At 34.1% G+C, this 22,447-nt stretch overlaps 1 protein-coding gene across 9 annotated transcripts in view; it reads right to left on the bottom strand.

The window, feature by feature from the left end:
- Nucleotides 1-4,064: 4,064 nt before the first annotated feature.
- Nucleotides 4,065-22,447, bottom strand: part of Sxl (sex-lethal homolog) — a 31,797-nt gene continuing 13,414 nt past the window's right edge. For 4 of the 9 annotated variants that reach the window (XM_059122229.1, XM_059122233.1, XM_059122234.1 and 1 more), the window contains exons 3-8: nucleotides 15,924-15,969; nucleotides 11,535-11,858; nucleotides 10,792-10,899; nucleotides 8,450-8,631; nucleotides 8,124-8,329; nucleotides 6,124-6,298 (exon numbers count right to left, since the gene is read on the bottom strand). In XM_059122229.1, coding sequence (XP_058978212.1) covers nucleotides 6,174-6,298; nucleotides 8,124-8,329; nucleotides 8,450-8,631; nucleotides 10,792-10,899; nucleotides 11,535-11,858; nucleotides 15,924-15,969 — 991 coding nt within the window. In that variant the 3' untranslated portion in view covers nucleotides 6,124-6,173. 9 annotated transcript variants of the gene reach the window in all.

The raw sequence follows: 22,447 nt of genomic DNA, 5'->3' as shown, positions 1-22,447 counted from the left end.
TTTTGCTTTGTATATATAACATTTATAAAGATACATTATATAACAAGTCATAAATTGGGAGGTTGATTTTTATCATAACAATTTGTTTTTCTTTTGTTGTTAATTTGAATGGATTGTAGAACAAAAAAAAAAAAAAAAAGGATAATACGCTTAAACATTTGGAAGCTTAAAAAATAATTAATAAAAACCAAGAGTTATGTGTTTTTGTGGACAGATATCACATATGAATGTAATAACGGAGAATATAAATACTTCAATTTAGTTTAAGAAGTCGGTCTAGAAAAATTTTCATAGAAACCTCGTAATATTTTAAGAGTAGATCATCTTATGGAAACAAAGAAGAAGAGAACTGGAGGAATTAAGAGACAAATATTGACATTTCTTTTTGCAGTGCTGCTCAAGAAAATAGCCCTCTCACCAGTCAATTTCTCTTAGCTTAGCATTATTTATTTCTTTATTGTTAATTATTAGCTTCATTACTAGTTTCAGACAAATTTCATATTTAATAATATTTGAAATGAGTCATAGAATTCAAAGAAAAATCGAATATTAATTCTCTGTTAAATGTTTCCTTTTGCGTTTCGGTGATTTTTAATTGGGCAAGCGATTTTACTCACTCACTCACACCTCACTCTCTCAGAAAAAAAAACTGCTGGACAATTCCTGCAGGAAAATTAATCAGACGTCTGTCTATTTTTTATTAGGAAGTGTAGCCATTGACTAGTACTACTACTAGTTTTCAAAATCACCTTTCATAAAGATAACAAATGACTTCAGTTAAATATAGTCCACAAAAATTCCAAAACTCATATGTTTTGTTGTCCCCACAAGAGAGTGGGGTAAAACAGTAGCTAAAACAAAATAATTTTTATAAACTGCAACTAGCAATAGAGTTATAAATAAAAATATTTACCTTTTTGTGCCTCACAATCATCATTTACTTATTCTCATAATAGTCAACTATCGATTTGATTTTCTTGAAATGTATTCAACTATCAGTTACTTTAAATTTTGCTGCTAATGAAACATATTACGTATTTTTTTATTGTTTCAACATTTTTCCATAAATGTTTGAAGATTTCAGTTAAAAAATGCTCGAAAAAAGAAAAGTTTTTTTTTTTTTTTTTTTAATGAATGCATTTGAATTGTGGAAACTTAAAGTAACAAACCCATTAGTTAAATAATATTTGTTTGCCCAAAGTTGGATTTGCGCCTTGAACGAAAGGAAAGAAATTTTGTAATTCATCATTAGTTGCAAACGATTTGAAATTTTAGTTCGGTAATTTCGACTCTGATCAATTTTAGATTCGTGTGTGTTTTTTTTTGTTTTAATTTATTATATAATCACTATGTTTATAAAGATGCATTGTTTGTTTTAAAATTCGTTTACATAAATTATTATCATTAAGAATTAATTGGTATTGTTACACATCCGGTACAGACGCCGGTTCCGTATGTATACTTTTGTGTTTACTAATTTCATTTTTTGTTGGTTTCCATCTTTTTCATTATTAATAAATTTAAATAATTTGATCCGCTAACAGTTTGTTAAATATTTATATTAAAATTAGATTAGTTTTTTGTTTTATTTATTTTTTTTTTTCGTTTTTTTTTGTTCTATTAGTTAAAAAATCTTTATGGGCAGTTGACGTTGTTCACTTCTTCTTACTTTTTGTTTTGTTTATAAATATTTGTTTTAACTTGTCTTAAGTAAAAAATGTAGTACTTTATCGTCGTATATATAATTATGTATATTTTTGTTAAGGATTTTCATTTCATTTGAAAAAATATTTAATATACAAAGTTTTCGTTAGACTTGTTCTGGAACCTTTTTAGGGTAAATTTTTGTTTTTTTTTTTAATAATTTACAAAAAATTTAACTCTTTTTTTTAACGTGGAATTTCAGTATTTGCTCAACAATATCGTTTTGTAACAGTACTAATTTTGGTTTTGTATATAAATTTAAATGCTAAAGCTAATGTGGTAAGTTCTATGGAAGTCAGTTTTATCATTCATTCATTTATTTACTTTTTTGTTTTGTTTAATTCATGTCACAAACTAATTAAAATCTGTTCCTTAGAAACTATTTATACACATGGATGAAAATCATAGGGATTTCCAGTTAATTGAAATTATTAACACCTTAGAAGATGTTGTTAACCTGCTCTGCAGAAAATTATTCTCAAAGAAGCTGACAAATTTGAGAATTTTATTTTAAATTTGTATATTAAACAATGAATTGTTAGGTTTACTTCAAGTCGACTGTTCCGCCTGAAGTTCTGAAGTTGTAAAGGTGCACATACTAATCTGACATGCCCTATGAGTAAGCAAAGCAAAGTCGTAATTGTATTCAAAAACCAATTAATATAATTAATGTTAATACAATGCATTAACATATTAAGAAACATGGATCAAGGCTTATTTAATGAGATCACACCGGAAACGAAAATTTCCGTGTGAAATCCATCAGAAAGGAAGTTATTTTTAATATATTTATAATTATAATGCAAAATCAGGCAACAGCTGGCCTTCACCTGTTACCTTGTAAATACGCCTTGGATTACGTAAAAGGAACACCAAGATTTGGTTAAATTCAAAATTGCAATGAATTGTTGTCCCAAAATATTTGTGATAATTTAGAGATGTCAAATATGGGAATGATTTCTTTGATCAAATATTAAATAGTCTCATGCATGCCAGTTTTAAATGTTAAATTAACTGCGTAATCAGTCTCTTTACCATGCACGTTCGCTTTTGCATTATTGTAATATGACTAGGTATGGCACAGAAAATTATAGTTTCCAATCTTTTCATGGGCCTGGGCCCTCCCTCCCAAATGTCTTTAGCTTTGCTTTAGAGATAATGAAATATTAAAATTCCCACGAGCCACTCTAAGAATGCCAAGCAACGGCATAAAGTGTCCCTACTGCTATCGCCGAGTGAAGCCAAGTCAAGTTATTGCTTGAAATTGAGAACTTCTGCGTGTAAGCGACATAAAAATTACAAAACATAGGATAAAGAGTTCCAATATTGACGCGAATCCAAATCCTTGCACTTCAAAGAGAACTTTCATTACAAACTGTTAATGACAGCTGTGTGTGCATGTATTACAGGCCACCGAAGGTAAATGATCAGTTGATTTCCAGTTTCCAACTAAACGATTTGTATATAATTTCTTAATTAGTCTAACATGTAATGTGTACATGAATTAATTATTCACTTAAGTATTTCTATGTATTACATGTGAATTTGTATTTATTATTTATTCAACTAAACTAGCAAATACTTTTCATTAATCAGTCAGAATATTTATTTTTTATTAACTCAAAGACACATACAAGGTATAGAAATCAAAACAGTGGTTAAACAAATATATATAATCGAGATTCTAATTTGTTGCTAAGGTACATTTTTCATTGGTTTTTTCTTTGTAATTTTAGGACACAAATCAATGTAATGACGGTATTGCTAAACAGTACATATTTGGGAAAGAGAAATCGAATTCGTTGCAACGTCTGTATCTGTGCTAAACTTTTACAGAACGAAATTGTTATTGTCTTAGCCGTCATTTTATCAAATGCTACCTAAGAAACAAGTTATATCTAAGGTGTAATTTTTCACAAAACTTACCTGTCTGGCAGTGATCGAATTGAAGGGCTTTTTGTAAAACACAAAGGATCGCGTAAATTTCAAGAATTTTTATAGACTAAGATGAAGAAATGTAATTATTAATCATTAAAGATTTATAAAAAAAAAAACAATTACAAGGTTATCCATTCTTAGCTAGCTGCACCATTGACAATAATTTCAATGTTAGGCTAGTTATTTTTACAGAAAGACCCTTCAATTCAATTGGTTCTATTTCCGACGTACATACTTCGTCTGTTTCAGAACCTGCAAGAATCTACTAGTGTTAATATCATAAACCGATAAATCGATTTTAGATTCTTGCAGTTCTGGAACCGACCAAATATTTTGAGATAAATGTTTGTGGAATGCTTTAAAATAAACTAGAAGAAATACCTACTGGTGTTAAAAGGGTAAAATTAAACGAAAAATTCAACTTAAATTTCCAGTCTTTGTTTTATTAAAACTAAACGAACAAAAACGAAAAAAAAAATCACAAACATATTCAAGTTCATAGTTCTTGTTTTCTTAATCTTAAAAGTTAAAAATAAAAATATAAGTCTTTCATGTAGAAAAAACAAATCAATTGTTTTTCTTTTTTTTCCTTTTGGTTTTGTTAGCAATATACAAAATGGTTTGTTCTTTTTCTGTGTTGTTCTATACGAATCGTCTTAGTATGGGAAGTAATAATTGAATGCAGTACTAAAAAACAATTACGAATTTATGTATATTAACAATAATTTAGTTAGCTTATACAAGAATGAATTTAACCTAAACATTTTACAAGTCATTCATTATTAATTAATTAATTCATATCGTAATACTATTGAGTTTGCCTTTGTTGTTGTTGCTAATTAAAGATTAAATATTTACACTAGAGTGTGGCTGAATTATAAGTAAGGATAATGATACGACTTGTTGCGATAAAAACCATCCAGAAGACCAGAATAGTTGTACGCTGTGGGTAAGAGGCAGGATACGCACGAACGTGGACAACCACCAGTAGCATGAAAAAGAAATTCAAAATATTTCCATAATTATGATGCTTTATAGAAAAATGTTAATAGGAAAAAAGAGGAAAAAAGAATAACAGTTTTGAAAGGAAAATATAAAAAAAATAATAATTCCTAAATTTTTTTGGGAATATGGATTGTTTATGGACCATGTTTTTCATTTTTGTTTAAATCGGAAAATCGTAAATTCAATTAAGTCACTTAGAACTAAAATGTTGATGCTAAAAACCCGAAGTAAGACGAGTTGTAAAAATTTTCTACTACATAGATATGTAAATTAAATTGAACGGGTAAGTGCAAAACGGGAGCACGACTTTCTTTTATTGTTCTGATTGAAAATGGAATTCGACAGGGAATAGGATTAGCTAGTAAGTTATGAATTATGGAGGTGTACATTTAAATTTAAAAATAACAAAGAATAGTTGTTAGTTAATCCGAATTTACATTAGGCAAGTTTACTTACGGCAAGTCTCTGTTTGTAGGAGAGAGGGATGCGATGGATAGAAAGGGGAAAATTGGTCGGCAATATTCTGATTTTATTTTTGTATAAATATATTTATAAAAATGACAGCAAAGACTGTTATGAAAAACGAAACGAAAATTGACGAAACAAATTGCATTCTGTAAATGCAAGGACCGAGTTCTAAAGAGAACGAGAACAATTGTCGCAAATAATCTCGCCTAATCCAAATCGGGACTTAATTTTTGTATAGTTTTCAATCATCACTTGAAATTATTCTTAGTCAGTATTTGCAGGACTATGCTATTACTTTCCTCCTGGAAGTTACGTACATTTGTCTTATATTCAGTTGGAAATGGTTATAATAAGAATATTTCTTGGAATTTAATTCTGTAAAAGTGTGATGCAATGGTCATTTTAAATGAATTTTTGGACGGGCTTTGTTTATCGCGATATTCATTCAATGAAGTACCAATATTTTATATTCTAATGACTTAAAAAGTTTGTTTCGCAAGGCATCTTTACCAGGTCAAATAGAAGACCAATCAAGACCTAGTAATCCATCAAAATTGAATAAAACAACACTTGTACTGAAAAACTTCAGTCATAACCACAATTTAGAATAAGTATTGGGTTGTTTTATTCAAGTTTAATGGTTCTTATTGAAAGCAAAAAAAAAAAAAAAACGTAACGGCTCAAATTCGCCTCAGGTGTGACCTTTTATTTTAATTTGTTAAAAAATGTATTTTGCCGATTGTTTTCACTGTATTTCATGCACATCATTAAAAAGCTTAGGCATAATGGGCTTAATAGACACAGTTATAGTTTATATTTTTTCATTTAAAATAGTAAAAAAAAAATTATTTAAAATTTTATAAAAAAAACTGTGTGTGTTTTCACTAACAAAAAAAAAAATAGGTATATGAAAAAAAAAAACAACAAAAATGTTTCTCACCTCATTTGGAGACAATAATTATAAACATAATATCAATCAATTTTTCCTCAAGAGCTGTTTTTATTTCAAAAAAAAAATAAAAAAAAATTATTTGGTTTTTCAAAATATGATTCTTTGTTTAAGAACTCGAGATACCGATATCTTTGGGTGGGGGAGCAAATACAAGGAAGCATCTCTTGGAAGTTGCAAATATCGGTTGGCGCATACTTACCACGCCCACCATTTTCATTTTGGAATAGTTTGCTAGAAGTAAAAAAAACAACAAAAACAAAAAAAAAATATTCTTCCCGTTGATAAAGATGACTCGACTCATCTTTTTCTTTGCATATATACCATAGATGATTTAAGTTTTCATTCAACTCAGTGATTTATTACGAGAAAGAAAAACACACACACACGCAGACGAAAAAAAAAAAGGTTTCTTTTGTTGTTGAGATACTAAGTTTTTATTTCTAATCTTCTACAAAGATAGTTTTTTGTATTTTTTTCTTCCATTTTCTGCATTTCATATTAATAGAATTTAATAATTTCAAATATGAATATATATGTATATTGGGAATCTAAAGTTAACATTGTATTAATATAGACTTTCAATTTTTGTTGTTGTATTGTAGTTGTGGTGATTGTATTTATTTAGAAGTAAGTTAAAAAGATTTTTTCCATATCTAAGAAAACGCTAATTTGAGAGTTGAATACTCGTGTATTGCCAGTCATCATGATATCCTTTCGATTTGATTACTTTAATGGTGATATCACAAGGAATTTCCCTGTTTAAAGAAGGAACACCTTTTTCATTTCAGTATGGGAGACTTTTTACTATTTTCCTTCCGAATTCTTATTTTGACTTCCTAATTTTGGTGATGTCTTGATTTGTGTTAGACAATTTTACTTGAGCAAACTCCTGGTAAACTGTTTTCAATTAAGTTTCTAGTTCTTCGTCGTGCGAAACAATTTCAATATTTTGAGAACAAAAGTTGGTGATCTCAAAGGAAAATCATAAAATTTTCTACAATGAATTACTATTAACTATTGAAAAGAGCTATAACGAAACTCCCATTTACAATTAGCTTGTTACCATTGCAGACAATATTCCGAAAAGAGAGACTTTTCCCAAATTTCTTGTGTTAATATTCATTTGCAATTTAAAAAAATTAAATTTTGTAGGGCAATTCGAACAAGGGAACATTATTTCGTTATGAGCGCTGAAAGAGAATCTGTTTGTTCATCTTCGAAATGGCATGATTCGAAATGGCCTCTTAAGCTTTTGCTGGCTTATTTAATACACCAGTTGTTTTGTTTGCTCATTGTTCTTGAAGACTATTTTTTAAGTCTCTCGTCTATTTTATACTTATATTTATTAAAAACCTGTCTACATGTTCCCCTTTCTGGTAATACAGAATAAGTAACGACATCATTACGTGGAAAAACGTTTAGCTCAAGACCAAGTTAAACAATTCTTAAAGATGTTTTCTTTAAAAACAATTTGTAATTTAAAAAAAAAAAACCTTATTTGTGCTCTGCAACTGGATATATCCCCTTAAGATAAGTTAAAAGCGATCATTTTTGGATCATATTCATGACACAAGATGGAAAAATATAATTTCTTTTAGCATTCGGCGGAAATGTTGCCACAACTCTCTTTAATTAATTTAAAATGATGTTCGCAAGGATAAGCATAATGGTTCTCCACAGAGTCATTTCATTGGTCTTTGTAATATATATATATTTTTTGTTTTTGAAAAGGAGGAGAGAACTACTACAACTATTTATATATTTATGTTTATATATGTGTATATTTTGTTCAACTCAGGGAATATGTATGTGTCCCGTATTTTGTTAGAGACGAGCTTTTCTTTGTCACGATTCCTTTAAAATGTATGTACGTATGTATACTTATGTTTATGTGTGATACATGCCACGTTTTCTTCTAATTTGATTATATATGTATGTATGTGTGTTATTATATTGAGAAAAAAAGAAACGCTCTTAGTTTGCCTTCAAATTTATATGAATTTCTGGGGATTATGATAGGGATGTACTTTGTGATTGCGCATTTTATTTTGTCTACCTCTGTGCACCATATTGTTGTAGCCAGGGCCAGCAGCGGGAATGGGGGCAGCCGGTGGACCCATTCCCAATTGATTCATAAAGTGGTGGGCCTTCATTTTGCCATGCTCCTCGGCCAGACGCACAGTCAGGGGCTGTGAGGCACCTTCTGGTATGACATTATTCAAGGCCGATATGGCCTCTTGGGCTTCTTCGCGTTTATTGAATCTGTAGAAAAAAAGGAAACAATAATTATTTGCAACCAGTGGTGTATGATAGCAGCAAATTCAGCTCCAATTATGTTAATGTCCCTTTTAAGATCCCCGCTGCTGGCTAAAGAAAACCTACCTTACAAATGCTACACCTCTCGGTCTACCAGTGAGTTTATCTCTGAGAATATTCTTTTGTACAATGTTGCCATATTTGCCAAAGATCTTCTCCAGTTCGTCGTCGGTGATTGTACGTGGCAAATTGGTGACGTATAAATTGGTATCCTTAATTGATTCTCCGCCGGGTCGGGCATATGAAACCTGCAATTGGTAGGTAGTATAAGGAACGAATAGCATTTAAAAAAGAAAACTTCTTGTCTAGAACAATATTGGTAGTCTGTCTGGGTGTCTGTCAATTATGTGACACCTTATTATAGGTAAACTCAACACCGTTCTGCTTCAGCGCCAGGCATCGGTGCTTAGCAAAGCAAGCAATCGTCCCTTTTCTCTGTAAAGATAGTTTGATTGTAGAATGCAGCAAAAACACAAACAGCCAGCCTCTACGGCAACACGGGCAACATCGTAGACATTCTCATCACGTCGGCAATGCTAAATGTACTCTTCACGTGCATGACTGCGATGATCCACGTAAAACGTACACTCGATTGGCTGCCATTAAGCGTGACAATCGAAGTAATTAGTTCCAGATTAAAAACGGAACAACTTCCTCGTACAGGTGGCCCAAACAGAGAATTTGTCAAGCTAGAGAATTTGCCATGGAATGAAAGCAGAAGTGGTTGCAAGTGGAAACGAGTCCGTACTGAATGCCGTAGAGACAAGCGTGGTATGGCAGAACAAACATTGCCATGGAATATACATTGTGACGTCTGTTGCTGGTCGAACAATGCTTTTTGGACAAATACACACACGTACCCACACACTCGAATCGTGTGGCAGAAAGGGGAGTGCGGGTGGAACGACGTGTGTGCGTTAAACATCGCACATTAACGACACAAACCAAAAACAAGATTAATTAGTTTTTGTTGGTGGTATGCAAATCAGCAGCTACCAAGGAGAACAAAAAGAATTATTTAGCGAATGTCAACGCAAAGAAAACAAACATAAACAGAAAGGTGGCGTGTGCGATATGACCAACTCGACACCCTGGAGAGAGCAGCGTTTTTTATGTAATTGAAAACATGAGTTATTAAATGATTGATGATGGATGGATGGATGGAGGAAGTGGCACACAATGAACACCATTCCATCTACTTGACTGCCGCACCATGTGATGGAACATATACGTTTCATGAACATTAATCCTGTTCCCTACGACTGATGATTGTGCTAAATAATCATACTCGTCGTCATTGCCATCCTGCATGATTGACTGAATAGAGTGAATTAATAATCAACAGGGAGGGTTGATACGGAACTCCAATTCGAAAAAGTTAAAGGTTCGAACGCATATGATACTGAATGAAAACTAAACTATTATTTTTTTTAATTTGTTTAATGACTTTTTTAAGAGTTAACCGTATTACCAGAAAATAAGAGTTATCACAGAATGAATAGTGATAAGAAAAAACGTCACCATAGTATGTAACAAATGTGTTGGTCTACATTTTGAAAAGCCATAACAAGAAAAACCTATTCATTTCATTTCTAGACGACTTAAAATGTTGTTACCTTGTAGCCTCCCTCTTCCTATCCTAGCCAGAACTAATTGCATGAAACGACGTTACATCAATCTTCGGTTTTAATAACTTTGCAAACAAAAGATGCGAGAACAATCAACTTCACGAAGAAAAAATGTTGTCAGAAGCCAACCTTCATGCAATGCTGTTACTTGGCAAATATTATCTTCGCGCGGTGTCTGTCAGCTTGCCAGTCAACATTTCTCTCTGGGTAATGTAAGGTAAGGTAAGTACAGGTGGGGAATTACACAATTGCATCTCATAGCCGGTTATGAAAGCAACATCGATATTCAAGGAAAACTAAAGAGGATGCTCAATATGAAAGCATTTCCCGGTATTTCTTATATAAGCGCAGGAATGAAAAAAACCTTACAACAGCGATGATAAGGTATCTGCAATTGCTCGCGGTGTCGTGAAGGAAAGCTGTGTATAGAAACAACCCTCTTCATGGTACACACACACACACACACGACAACCAAACGCGATACAATGTTGCACAAGTGGTAAAGAAATCCTTCATGTTACTTCGTACAAGGCAGACAGACCGACACCGCCATCATGACTATCACCACCAAACACCAACAAAGCAAACAATGGAAACGACGGAAATTGATTTACATCTTCACTTTCAAGTGCAAATTTAAATCAATGTCGAGAATAACCGTTTGTGCAAAGAAGAACGAACGAACGAACCGGCCAACCAATCTGCCAGCAATGAGCAAAGGGAGGCCTCCTCCTAAGGAATAACAACAATGAATAACAAACAAACACAAAATATGCTTACCTTTAAACGTTTATTCCTTACTGTAATGCCATTTACGGTTTTAATGGCATTTTGGGCATCAATTTCGGAGGCAAAATCAACAAAAGCATATCCAAAACTGTAGCCAGTCTGTGAGCGTAATTAGGGTAAACAAAAGAAAAATAGAAAGAGTTAAATGCAAATCATTGAATTATGTTAAAAAAAATAAATAAAAGTCTGACGGTGTAACATTGCAAATTTCAGACAATGACTGGCCATTCCAATGCAGTTGTATATTTTTGATAAAAACATTATTATTTCTTCGGTTTGACACTCACTCCTTGTAATCTGGATCCGAAACCAGGCTATGGAGGCGAAGTGTTAATGACCTTTCTGTGTGTGTCAAATTTGCTCTGCTACACCATCCTATTATTTGTAAATAGTCTTAAAAGTTGTTAAAAACACATGATGTCCTCTCTCTCCGCGCAGTTATATTTAATTTTTTTTAACACTGACAACGAACAGTGTATCCAAGATTCATCATAAATTTAACTTTTAAATATTCGATGAGGTGTGCAGCCAGGCAGGCAGTACACGCCATCGGCGCATCCTTCAAGGGGTAGAGAATAATGCCTGTCAAATGTTGTTGTTGACACTTGACACCACATCATTCTTTGTTTATATGAAGAAAGAGGAACATTTGTTGAGGTGCGATTAGGGAAATGACAACTCCCTGTGCGAGGTAGTATCTCTGTGCTATTTGCAGCAACTAGAGTGCATCTTACCTTATAGTCTTTCATGATTCGACAAGTGTTTATGGGACCACACGTTCTAAACAGGGCATATAATTCACGATCTGTCATGTCCTGAGGCAAATAGTTGACAATTAGATTGGTGCCATTGACGGCCTGAGTATCTCCGCCGCCACCGTCGCCGCCGCTGTTCAGCGAGTTTGTACTTTGCGCCGGTGCCATGTTACACATGGAGCCCATTGCACTGCCGCCACCTGAAAAATCATTATAACCTCCGCGGCCGCGTGGATTCATTGCCGATGGACCGGGATACGATGATGTGAAATCTGTGTCCTGTGGTGAAAACGCATAACGTGACTGAAATATCAAGTCAAAGAATTTTGAAACATTTTTATTTGTCGTTGGCGCTTTTGTTGTACTCGATTGGGATTTGGACGGGGCATTTGCTGGTGCTTCCGGTCCTCGAACATAATTCTGATTGTTGTTTTAAATTGATTCTTATGTATGATGTAGGCAAAAACATTACAAGGAATTTGCATTCGCAAGAGAACAAAAATGCACACACACGCACACACACACACATAAACAGAGACAGAGCCAGAGACACTGTCTGGAACGGGAAAGGATTCCGAAGAGTATAAAAAACCAAAATTTTTGCAAAGAACACAACACATTGGTGACTGATAGAATTCCTTTATACATATATTTGTTGGGTTGGTATGACTCTTGTAACCATTGGAGTATCAATGCAAATGTTTCGTATTTTTATTAATTTGTAGATGGATGGAGTGGAATTCAATGAGCATTTACTTGTTTCTACAAAACATCTACATTTCTATATAAAAAAGAAAAAAAAACATAGAAAACGCTGACACGAAAATGGAGCTTTGTCGCTCAATTTTTCTGTGTTTTTTGCAAACATCAACAACAACACACAACTAGAGACGAAAAACCAAAAGGCTTGACCAAAGGAAACCCATTATTGAACCTTTTCGTCAATTAGGGATTAAATATAGAAGTCACAAAATTAATAACCGTTAAATAACAACATTGAATAAATAGTTTTTCCTTATGCGAATGAAATTTAAAAATATTTTAGAAATTTTATGTTTTTAATTACAAAATTAGATTTTATTTAAAATAAAAATGTGAAATTAATGGTGCATTAACTATGTATATCTACAACCAAAAATAATGCTTTCTTATTTAACTCACACACATATAAACACCAACAACAAGAATACCAATAAAAACACCACATTCACATCTAATCAAATGGAGTAAATGAATGAAAAAAAGGCGAACAAAACCGAAAAAAGGAACTACATTCTACATCCGTTTGTTGCGAAACAACGTCACATCGCACACAGTGAGCGTCGTCAGTTTGTGTACTTCGTATATGTCATGTAGATTTTGACGTCCAGATAATAATAGATGAATTTACAGTTAATACGAATTAAAAGTTCCCATCGAACAGAGACGGCGGAATACATGTTGTGTTCTGACGCTCACTGTGTGTAGACGACAGCAATGGATATGTTTGTTTGATGATATATATATATTATGTGTACTACATACAGAATTTTGTTGTTAGTATGTCTGTACATATGTGTGTGTGTGTTATTTGGTGTAGTGTAATGTATTTGTCTAGCACTATTGATCAGTAGATAAATTAAATATATGTAATTAAATTCTATTAAAAAACTATGAAATACAATCTGTCCACAGACATACTTATATATATTCAAATCGAGGATAATATTGTAATTCCAAAAAGATTCTTATCGACTGTGGACCCGATATTACATTTTCTACATTTAGAAGGAGAGTTGTTACTCTCCCAAGTGAAATACGAAATGACTTGCCTTTACTTGGAAATAAATAATCCCGCTATCATATGGGACTGTTCTAAAGTGTTTCTACAGGTCATTTTCTATCTAGGATGGCATGGATGGGGTTAAGCAAAACATGGGACATAATATGCTATTTTTTGGGACCTCCGCCTAAGTCTGGACTTGTTCTTAGATACAATGCAGGACTTGTTCTTAGATACAGTTCATACTAATATGTGCCAAAGGTCTTTCTGGATTACTCAAAATCCACCCGATTTATATTTCTAAATGATTTTGGTTTATATAAATGTAGTGTTTTTTGTTCCAGAGCCGAGTCCCCTCCCGAAAGGTTTTTTTTTTTGCTAATTGCCCCCTAAACGGTTTCGAACTGCATTTCTCGATACGTCTCTGCTTCGCTTGTGTAATAAACACACACTTAAGTTAACTTAAAGTTTTTTTCCATTGCCGCTTGAACTCCGGTAAAAGTAGATGGCGAAGTTCAAACTACGTTGGGTGGCATGATTGTGACATCTAATGTCTTGACAGGATAAGAAGAATGCTTCATTTAATTCCGGCTGTTGCTCGTGCATAAAAAACTTTTATAATCTCTAAAAAGGTAACTACCGACAACAACTGCAAAAAAACTGACAAATAACTGCCAAAGTTCTTGGTGGAATGATCCGAATGGGGTGTGAGAGAAACTAAAATAGAAAAAAGGATAACTGGGGATTGAAGTGTCGGCGGTGTATGCGTCCACGGCTAGAGTTTGTTATCTTGGAGGGGTGAAGAAAGCGTTGATATTTTTATGGCCGACCAGAAGAATGCATGTATAAAGTTGGTCTCTAATTAAAATAGTAGTTTGTAAGGTCCTTTTGTTCTTTTCTAAAACAAGCATTACAAACCCCTACATTTCCATTCACTTTTGACAAAGGATAATTGAAATGAAAAACTGAGGTATGTAACAGCATAATCCAAGATTGTGTGTTTCGCCGCAATTCATAGGTGAAAAGTCATGGCAGCTTTCTATGTATCGCTCCCATGTAGAGGGTTGATGTTAATGTACTACTCATTTGCTCCACCCAGAAGTAATATTTTTGTTAGCGACGAGCTGACAATAAATGGTACGAGTAGTTCTTACAATAATACGTTGTTTTTATTGTTTGGAATTGAATGAAAAACATTTTTCGCCCACCTGGCTCACGTTTAGAAACGGAGAATACTTTGGAACCTAGCTATTGTTTAAAGAACAATCGAATGATTTCCCTGACTCTGTCACCTCGTGAAAGAGGAGATTTTTACTTCATAGAAATAAGTTTTTCAATATTCTTCTGCCTCTTCGCTGTGCCTTTTTTTGGCAAATCTAGTCGCTATTGGAAGATGGAGTTTTCATGAAGATTTTGTTAGTAACACAAAACTTTACTACATTTGAGGTTAATAAGTATTTAATTGTTTTTAAGTAACCTAAATATCGAATAATCAACATAAAGAAAAAATATTAATAATACCTTCGTCGTTTCCAGATGTCGTTAAAATAAATACAGCCAAAAAGTTATTGGCCGAAAAGTTTTGTAGTATATCAATCAAATATTTGGAATTGCTTTTTTCTAGATTCGTTACATTCAGCATTATCAGCTGAGATATTCAATTCAAATCGGGGTATTTTGATATGCCCGGTGCATCTATTGCCAATTTATGAATGAAAGCAACCTTTCTATGTGTCGGAAATAAATGTATTAGCGAAATTAAAAATTAAATCTCGATTCCGCGAATCACCGACCCAGCTATAAATGACCCAAGGGACAAAATATGATATTTTCATTGTAAAATGATCAATCTATTTTCACAGACTGGTCAGGATGGATGCCAATTTAAGTCCAAGTGAAGTAATTTTATTGGGGTTTCCATTCGACATCTAAAAACATCTTCGCAATCTAAATACTAAATCTACATTTATGCCTAATGTCCGATAATACTCTACATGGATATGAACTTTGTAAATGTGCTGTATTTTTGTGTTGTTGATTAAAAACAAAGAGTCCTTAATTATATATTGCTCGTGTTGGACATATAACAGTTTATTGATACGTATATGTGTTTGTTCCTTGTTACGCTAAATTTTTGAGCGTGTGTGTGTGTCGTTTAAATGTACTCGTTTTATACTCATTTTTTTAAAGGATTAACGTTTGTTGTTATTGTCTGTATTGGAAATGTAAACAAAATTTATATTGTGTTTTTTGGATTGTTATTATTTTGATGTTGTCTAAGTTTGCAAAAGCATGTGTGCCTCCGATAATTCTTCTTGTTTTTTTGTGATTTTTTTAATTTGCTGTTTTATTTTTTAGGATTATTTTCATATTTTAACAAAACATTTTTCAATTCAAATTATCAAAAATGCCAAAAACAAATTTGTAAATGCATTCAAAAAACTTTGAACTTGAAATTTCAATAAAAAGATATTTATTTTTATTTATTTATACTTTATAGTTATATTAATATATATTTATAAATAATATAAATGGGAAAGGATAAAACAATTTTGCAAAAAAGAAAAGAAACGAAGAAACGATTCAGGAATCATGATGCAACTTACCATTCCAGAGGGTAGTGAATGGGACATGCGCCACATACGTTCGCCGCTAAAAATAAAAGAAATAAACTTAAGTTTTCAGGCTCAAAACTTTTGAAGTTTATTTTGATTTGTTTCACTCAACGCATTTCCATTTCGTAATACCGTATACACTCTATATAAGAAAATAAACGCATTTTACTTTTTTCTTGGTCTTGCGGAGGATACCTCATCCATCCCTCCTTTTCCAAGTCTATGTGTTTTCCTATCGCTCATTTTCAGTTATGTGGTGCCAAACAATTGACAAATTATTTTAGTTAACCTTGGCTGGAACTCTGCTTTGTCTGTTGGCTTCAAATGTGGACGCCTTAAAGTAGACACTGAACTTTCTTATTATTTACCGTCACACTAGAGGTGTGCTTGAAAATACACATCTTGCCAAAAAAAAAAGAAAATAACGAAACGGAAATTTCGGAAATCGAATAAACGGTTTATATGGCCCATAAAAAATGCAATAAATTCCCAGCAAGCCAGTATTGTGTGTCTGTGTACATCGTGTGACCTTTGGCCTACGGCAAAAGTAAGCCAGTAGGATTTACCAAAAAAAAGTAGGAGAAAACAAAACCAGACATTTCAACTGCCTTGGGGGCGCCTCTAAAAATGTTTATGTTCCAAAAATATTTTCCAATAAAATTATTTTTTTTTTTTTCAGAAAAAAAAAAATGGAATTATTTATCATCAAGTTGTTGTGTTATTGATTTTCATAGGAATGAGTTGGACAAAATTTCTTGCTCATGTTTTCTTAGCGAAAACAGTTTCCCATATCTTTGGCCTAACCACGCAAGAGAAGGGGGGGGGGGGGTTATTCATTTATTCATATTTTGTCCTTTGGCCTAACCACGCAAGAGAAGGGGGGGGGGGGTTATTCATTTATTCATATTTTGCCAAATTTATAAATACTCGAGACAAATTGGATTTAACAGTCATGTTTCCAGTTAAACGATGTATATATGTAATCCAATGTAAAAGAATGACTCGATTCTAATCGCTTACATACAAAGCGGCAGCTACTCATGATTTGGCAATAAATACAATTAATTAATTGAGTTATTTTTCAAAGAAGAAAAATACTATTTCTATTTGGAGATATGGAATACACAAATATACCAAATGCCGATTATTTTTCACTGTCCGCGTCTATGCAGGAGAGAGGTTAGCCCAAAAACACATTGGGCCAATTGAAATGATCAGTTATGGTCGAAAATAAATATTAATCACTCTTTGGAGGGCAGCATTTCGTACGGAAGTATAGCCAATACATACATACATACTCGTATAAAGTAGCCACGAATAGGCGCCACCATGGACGACAACATCCACAGGACCTTTACAGTAATAACATTTGTAAACAACGGAAAGAGTCGCAGCATGGGCGGAAGGAAATTGTTACGAAAAAAATGTATATAGCAACAAAAAAAGGAAAACGCAAACATCCCACCCCACCCACTCGCCGCCGTTCGTTCGTTTTAACAAATAGAACACAAAACAGCAAATATTCTAGCCAAAACTATTAATAATGAAACCGCCTTCTTTGCGTATCTACGGAATGGTGAATCGTTCTATACACCGCGAAAAAAGGCAAAGCGGGTTATAATCCAAAAAAGTAGATTTTTTCGATATCTCGCCCTAAACAGAGGGCGAGTTGATTTTTAACGACACAGAGTTTATATCAACTCACTGGATATCTGTGACCAAAAACAACAACCCGCAAAATAAGGGTTTTGTCGCTCTTCAAGTAAATGATATTCTGTTGGCCCGTTAATTTTCGTCACCGCAAATTATTACACTCGTCCCGAAAGAGAAATACACAAATAAAATCATAAGCCTGAATCTACAAGGGTAGTGAAGTTTCATGACATCTTTTCAAAATGAAGCGGCCAAAGCGTGAGCTAATGTATTTCAATTGTATCATGATATTTCATGGCGCGCCACATATCAGCGCCGTCATAAATAGACTTTGTTTGGTTTCGATACCGATCTCTTAACTTTAGTCTCTTTATTATTTATTGTTTATCTAACAAATATAAACTTTTTCTCTTTGTGTATTACGTCGTTATAGCATTAGCTTCCAGAGAAGAGACAGGCATACTTGGTTGGAGGTTTTAGTGGTTTAGCTTTCAAACGGGCAACATAAACATCGGTTAAACAGCAACCTCTGCATTTGCACCCAGCATCAAATCAAGATGAATACAAATCACTTTTATACCCTAACTGGCAGAGCGTGTGTGTTTAAGTCATCCAAAGTATTCCGAAAAAGAAAAAAAAAAACAACACTAACCTTCTTTTTCATCTTCCCCCCTCATCGAATTGACGTTGTAAACAAAGTGATTAGGCCAACTTTGGGTTGGAAATTGTCGTTGGTTGTGGCGGTGGTAGGTGGGAGGGTGGGAGGCGTCATTTATGACGACGATACGATTAGAAAGTTTATTGACTTTCTCCACTTTGTTGTTTCCTTGCCACTGCCACATCATCACCATCAAATTTATGCCTAAACTTGCTTCCTTTTGGGGTAGTAAGTTTTTAGAAAATTGTGTGCCATTATTTTTTCCCAGATAGTGTTAATTCTGAAGAAGCAATACGACCTTAATCCGGTTTTGCTTTCTTTTTTTTGTGTTAATTTTTTAAGAGTTCATTACTTTGTATTTGTTGTTGTTTTTTCTATTTTGCTTTATAAGAATTGTGTCTTGCTCTTTTTCCCTAATCGGAAGGCGCCATATCACAAAGAAAAGTTGAAGGCAACTCACATCTTGGGCTACAAAACATTAATGTAATTATATTCGGCCGACTGAAAGTTATTGAAACGTAAAGTATTTTTGACACTTTCCTTCTAAAATATGTACAAGATATGCCTGTATGTATCCTCTCCTGGGTACAGGCCAGAGAAAATTGACACAAATTATACATTTGAAAGGCAGAAAGAAAAGGCATAGCGTTAGGAGATTAGGTTTTAGGACTGGCTACTACAGTTTATAGAATTGTGTCCAACATTAGAGCTACATTGCAAAATTATTGCAAAATCAACTCGAACTTGTGAGTAGATCCCTTGTGTAAATGAAAGACAAAATAACGTAATGGTTTATTTTATTATGAAATTGGAGTTTGTTCATCTGGCCCCAGAAAAATGAATTAATTATTAAAACACAGGTCCCATCAAAACTATTGGCAAAGTTGTCCCAATCTCAATATTAACTCTCAACCAACGTCCGGCCACCTCATAGGCTGAAGTAGAATTTTACGCTGATCAAGAATATATACATAATAAGAACTACTCCTGTGCTGCTGTTTTCTTTAAAAACCAACGAAAACCAAAATTCTTTATCAAGGAGTAGGGCGGAGAAAAAAGGGAATGATACAAGAAAAAACCATTACCTTCACAAACACAGCCAAAGTATTTTCCAAACGATTCTCCGATTTCCAAGCAACACCTTTCAATATCTAAACAATTTCCCATTTGTGGTGTTGTCAATCAAGCGTGAATTGACAATGGTGACGGGCACATCGTATCTAATGAACCACAAATGGCGATACACGGAATTCGTTCTTTGTCCCATGCTCATTTTCATATCAGATAATGGAAATAGAATGTCCCCTCCCCCCCCCCCCCCCCCCCCCCTCTTCTTATCACAAGTGTACAAAACAACACCAAACTGAAACATTAAGGATGTGACTGTCTGTCGTCGACCCTCAGTCGTCAGTCATTCGCTGCTATGTGGTCCTTTTGTTGGCCTGACATGTGTTGCATTTGTTCCCTCCTTGCCTTTTGCTTTGCAAAAGAAAGCCAAACATTTCCAAACACGCAAAAATGGAACAAATCAAAACTAAACATTGAAATTACCTAGGATGGAATGAGAATGGCTTGAAACAATTGAAAAGCATTCGTTCTTATGTTTGCTTTCATGCATGATGTGACAGTAGCAAGACAGAATGTAAAGGACACACACAAATGAATGTGGAAGATGCAGTTTGATAAGGCAAATCAAGGTGAAACCGAGAGCTGCATTAGGCATAACCTTGTGCAAAGGAAAAGAGCGGCCGATTCATTCCTAAAGGATCAACAAATTAAATGCAAGGACAGATATCAATCCACCATTTGTAGTTTATTTGATTTTTATTTTAAATATAGATTAAGCGATACTTAAGTTGTTACAAAACCAGTGTTAATGGCTCCGTATTCTTCTTATTTAATGTTGCACTATTAATGTTAAAGGTTCAACTCCATAAAATACAAACAAATTGTATATATGTATCCGCCAGTAAAATTGTCAAACCGAAAGAAACGCCTACAAATCGCATTCTTAGTGGTCCCTCAATTACGATCGAATAAAACACAATTGAACAAAAAATAAAAAAACACACACACACACACAATCAAGAATGACCCTCCTACCTCCTGGCGTTGCTACCGTGCAGCAATCGCGCGCCAAGTTAAACAGCGGAAACGAATGCATAACGACCATTTTTTGTGTTTGCTTTACGCTTTAGTTAGTTAAACACAACAAAAGACGGTGCAGAAAAAGACATGTTAAACAAGTTTAAATATTACACAGACAACGGTCGGACTGCAAAAATGTCGATTGCAATGGATTCTCCCACCCAAAACCCCAGCCAGACCCCGCTCCTCGAACTGCTGGTACCTATATGGCTCTTTCAGCCAGGCCAACATCATCATCATCATCAACAAAAATTATAACTAAATGAAAAGCAGGCAAGAGTTTTTTCCTCTACTCAAATAGTTCTTTTTTCCTTTGTTAGTAAACAGTGATGAGCTTATGGCGAAAAAAACCCTAGACGTGGGGTGAGACGGCAGCAGGATGTGCTCTACGGGCATCAAGCAGTTTGGATTGTTATGTTGGTGGGCGGAATATTGCCACTGTGAATTACTTTTGCTTTATTCTCATGTTTGGTGTCGTTCGTTTGTTCGTTCGCTCGGTCTGCTTCTTCTTTTTCTACTTGCCTTTGCCCGACTAGAGTTGGGTAGCACGAATGTTGGCTGGTTAGCTGACTGGCTGGCTGGTTGTGAGTGTGTCAAGGCCTTGACACAATTTCGAGATCACAAGTCGAACCCAAATTGCAAAAGCGTAACGTTGTCAGCAATGCACTCGGATGCCACCACAACAACCGAATGAGCAACTTTCCTCTCCAGTCTCGCTTCTCTGGCACTGTGCAGTGCACTTGCCACAAACCTACATACATACACATAAACACACACGTGTACACCTCCACAAGAGGTGAATGTAACAGATACAGCTATAGGTATTTAAATTTAAGTATGCATAACGTCCTTTTTTTGTCCTTATACAAATATAAACTTTTTACGAGCAATAACAACAACGCCAAGCAGCTGCAGCTGCAGCAGAATCCTTGCAGCGGGAGAAAGATTTACCCAAAGAAGAGGTTAGGCAATGCATTTGTGGTTTTGTGTTGTGCTGTTTTCTCTTTCGCAAGTCTGGGCATTCTTGAGAGAGGCACAAAGACAGTGACAGAGAGAAACAAAAGGAAATGCACGTGTTTGTGTGTATGATGGAATACCCAAACTTGGTTGTCAGTTACGGAGGAGCAATGTACTCTTTGCCACTGTGATTTGTTACTAGTTTTGTGTAGTTCACTTTTTAGCAGCAGCATTTGGGAGTACCTATATAAAAACACATCGTTGGATGTTATAAATACCCTATAGACAGCATTTCTATTTGAAAAAATTAGGAAAAATTAGGAATTAGGAATCGCGTTGCACTTACGATTACATTGCAAACACTATGTAATGCATGATTAACTACGTAAAGAGTGCCTAAAAACTAGGAATAATATGAAAATAATCCGTCTTTCCAAAGTAGTCATAGGGCACATTTAGCAATCGAGCATCTTTTCTTTGAAAGTTTTAAGTCTGAAACTTTTGCAAATCGATCTGTGTGAATATAAAAAAATGTTACTACAGCCACCAAAAGCAGCCAGAATATTATTTGTAATACAGTGCCATGTAAATTTGAGTGATATACTCTTCTACGCCTTCACCGAAACCATCATTTCAATCTCAATATTCAATGGAAGCAACGACAGCAGTTCATCATCTGTGATGACACGAAGCAATGAAAAATCCACAAAATTGTGTGGCTATTTGGGTGGGGGTTGGTTTGCTACATCGAAAAGATGGGAGAGTACAGAATTTAATTAGATTATATCAACACGACACAAATTAATCTTGAAAAATGTTATCCTTGACAATTGGAAGACTCACATTTTGACAGTGAAAATGTCTTTCTTAAAGATAAACTAAGTGGCCACACAATGTTAAATTTTCAAGCGGGCTAGAATTTACTAAGAGATGTGACTCCAAGCAAAAGGTGTTGATGAAGACGCCATAAGGACTTAAACTTCTAAACGTCATACAAGATCTGATCTGATCAATCATTATGAACATCCTCTTATTAAAGATATATAGTTCTGTACAAATTCCAATGGAAGTTGAATAATTTCCTCTACCAATGGGCTAA

The sequence above is a fragment of the Musca domestica genome, unplaced genomic scaffold (assembly GCF_030504385.1).
Source record: "Musca domestica strain aabys unplaced genomic scaffold, Musca_domestica.polishedcontigs.V.1.1 20, whole genome shotgun sequence".
In the NCBI taxonomy this organism is placed as follows: domain Eukaryota; kingdom Metazoa; phylum Arthropoda; class Insecta; order Diptera; family Muscidae; genus Musca; species Musca domestica.
Note: the sequence above shows the minus strand (reverse complement) of the source record. Positions and strands in the feature narration are given on the sequence as shown.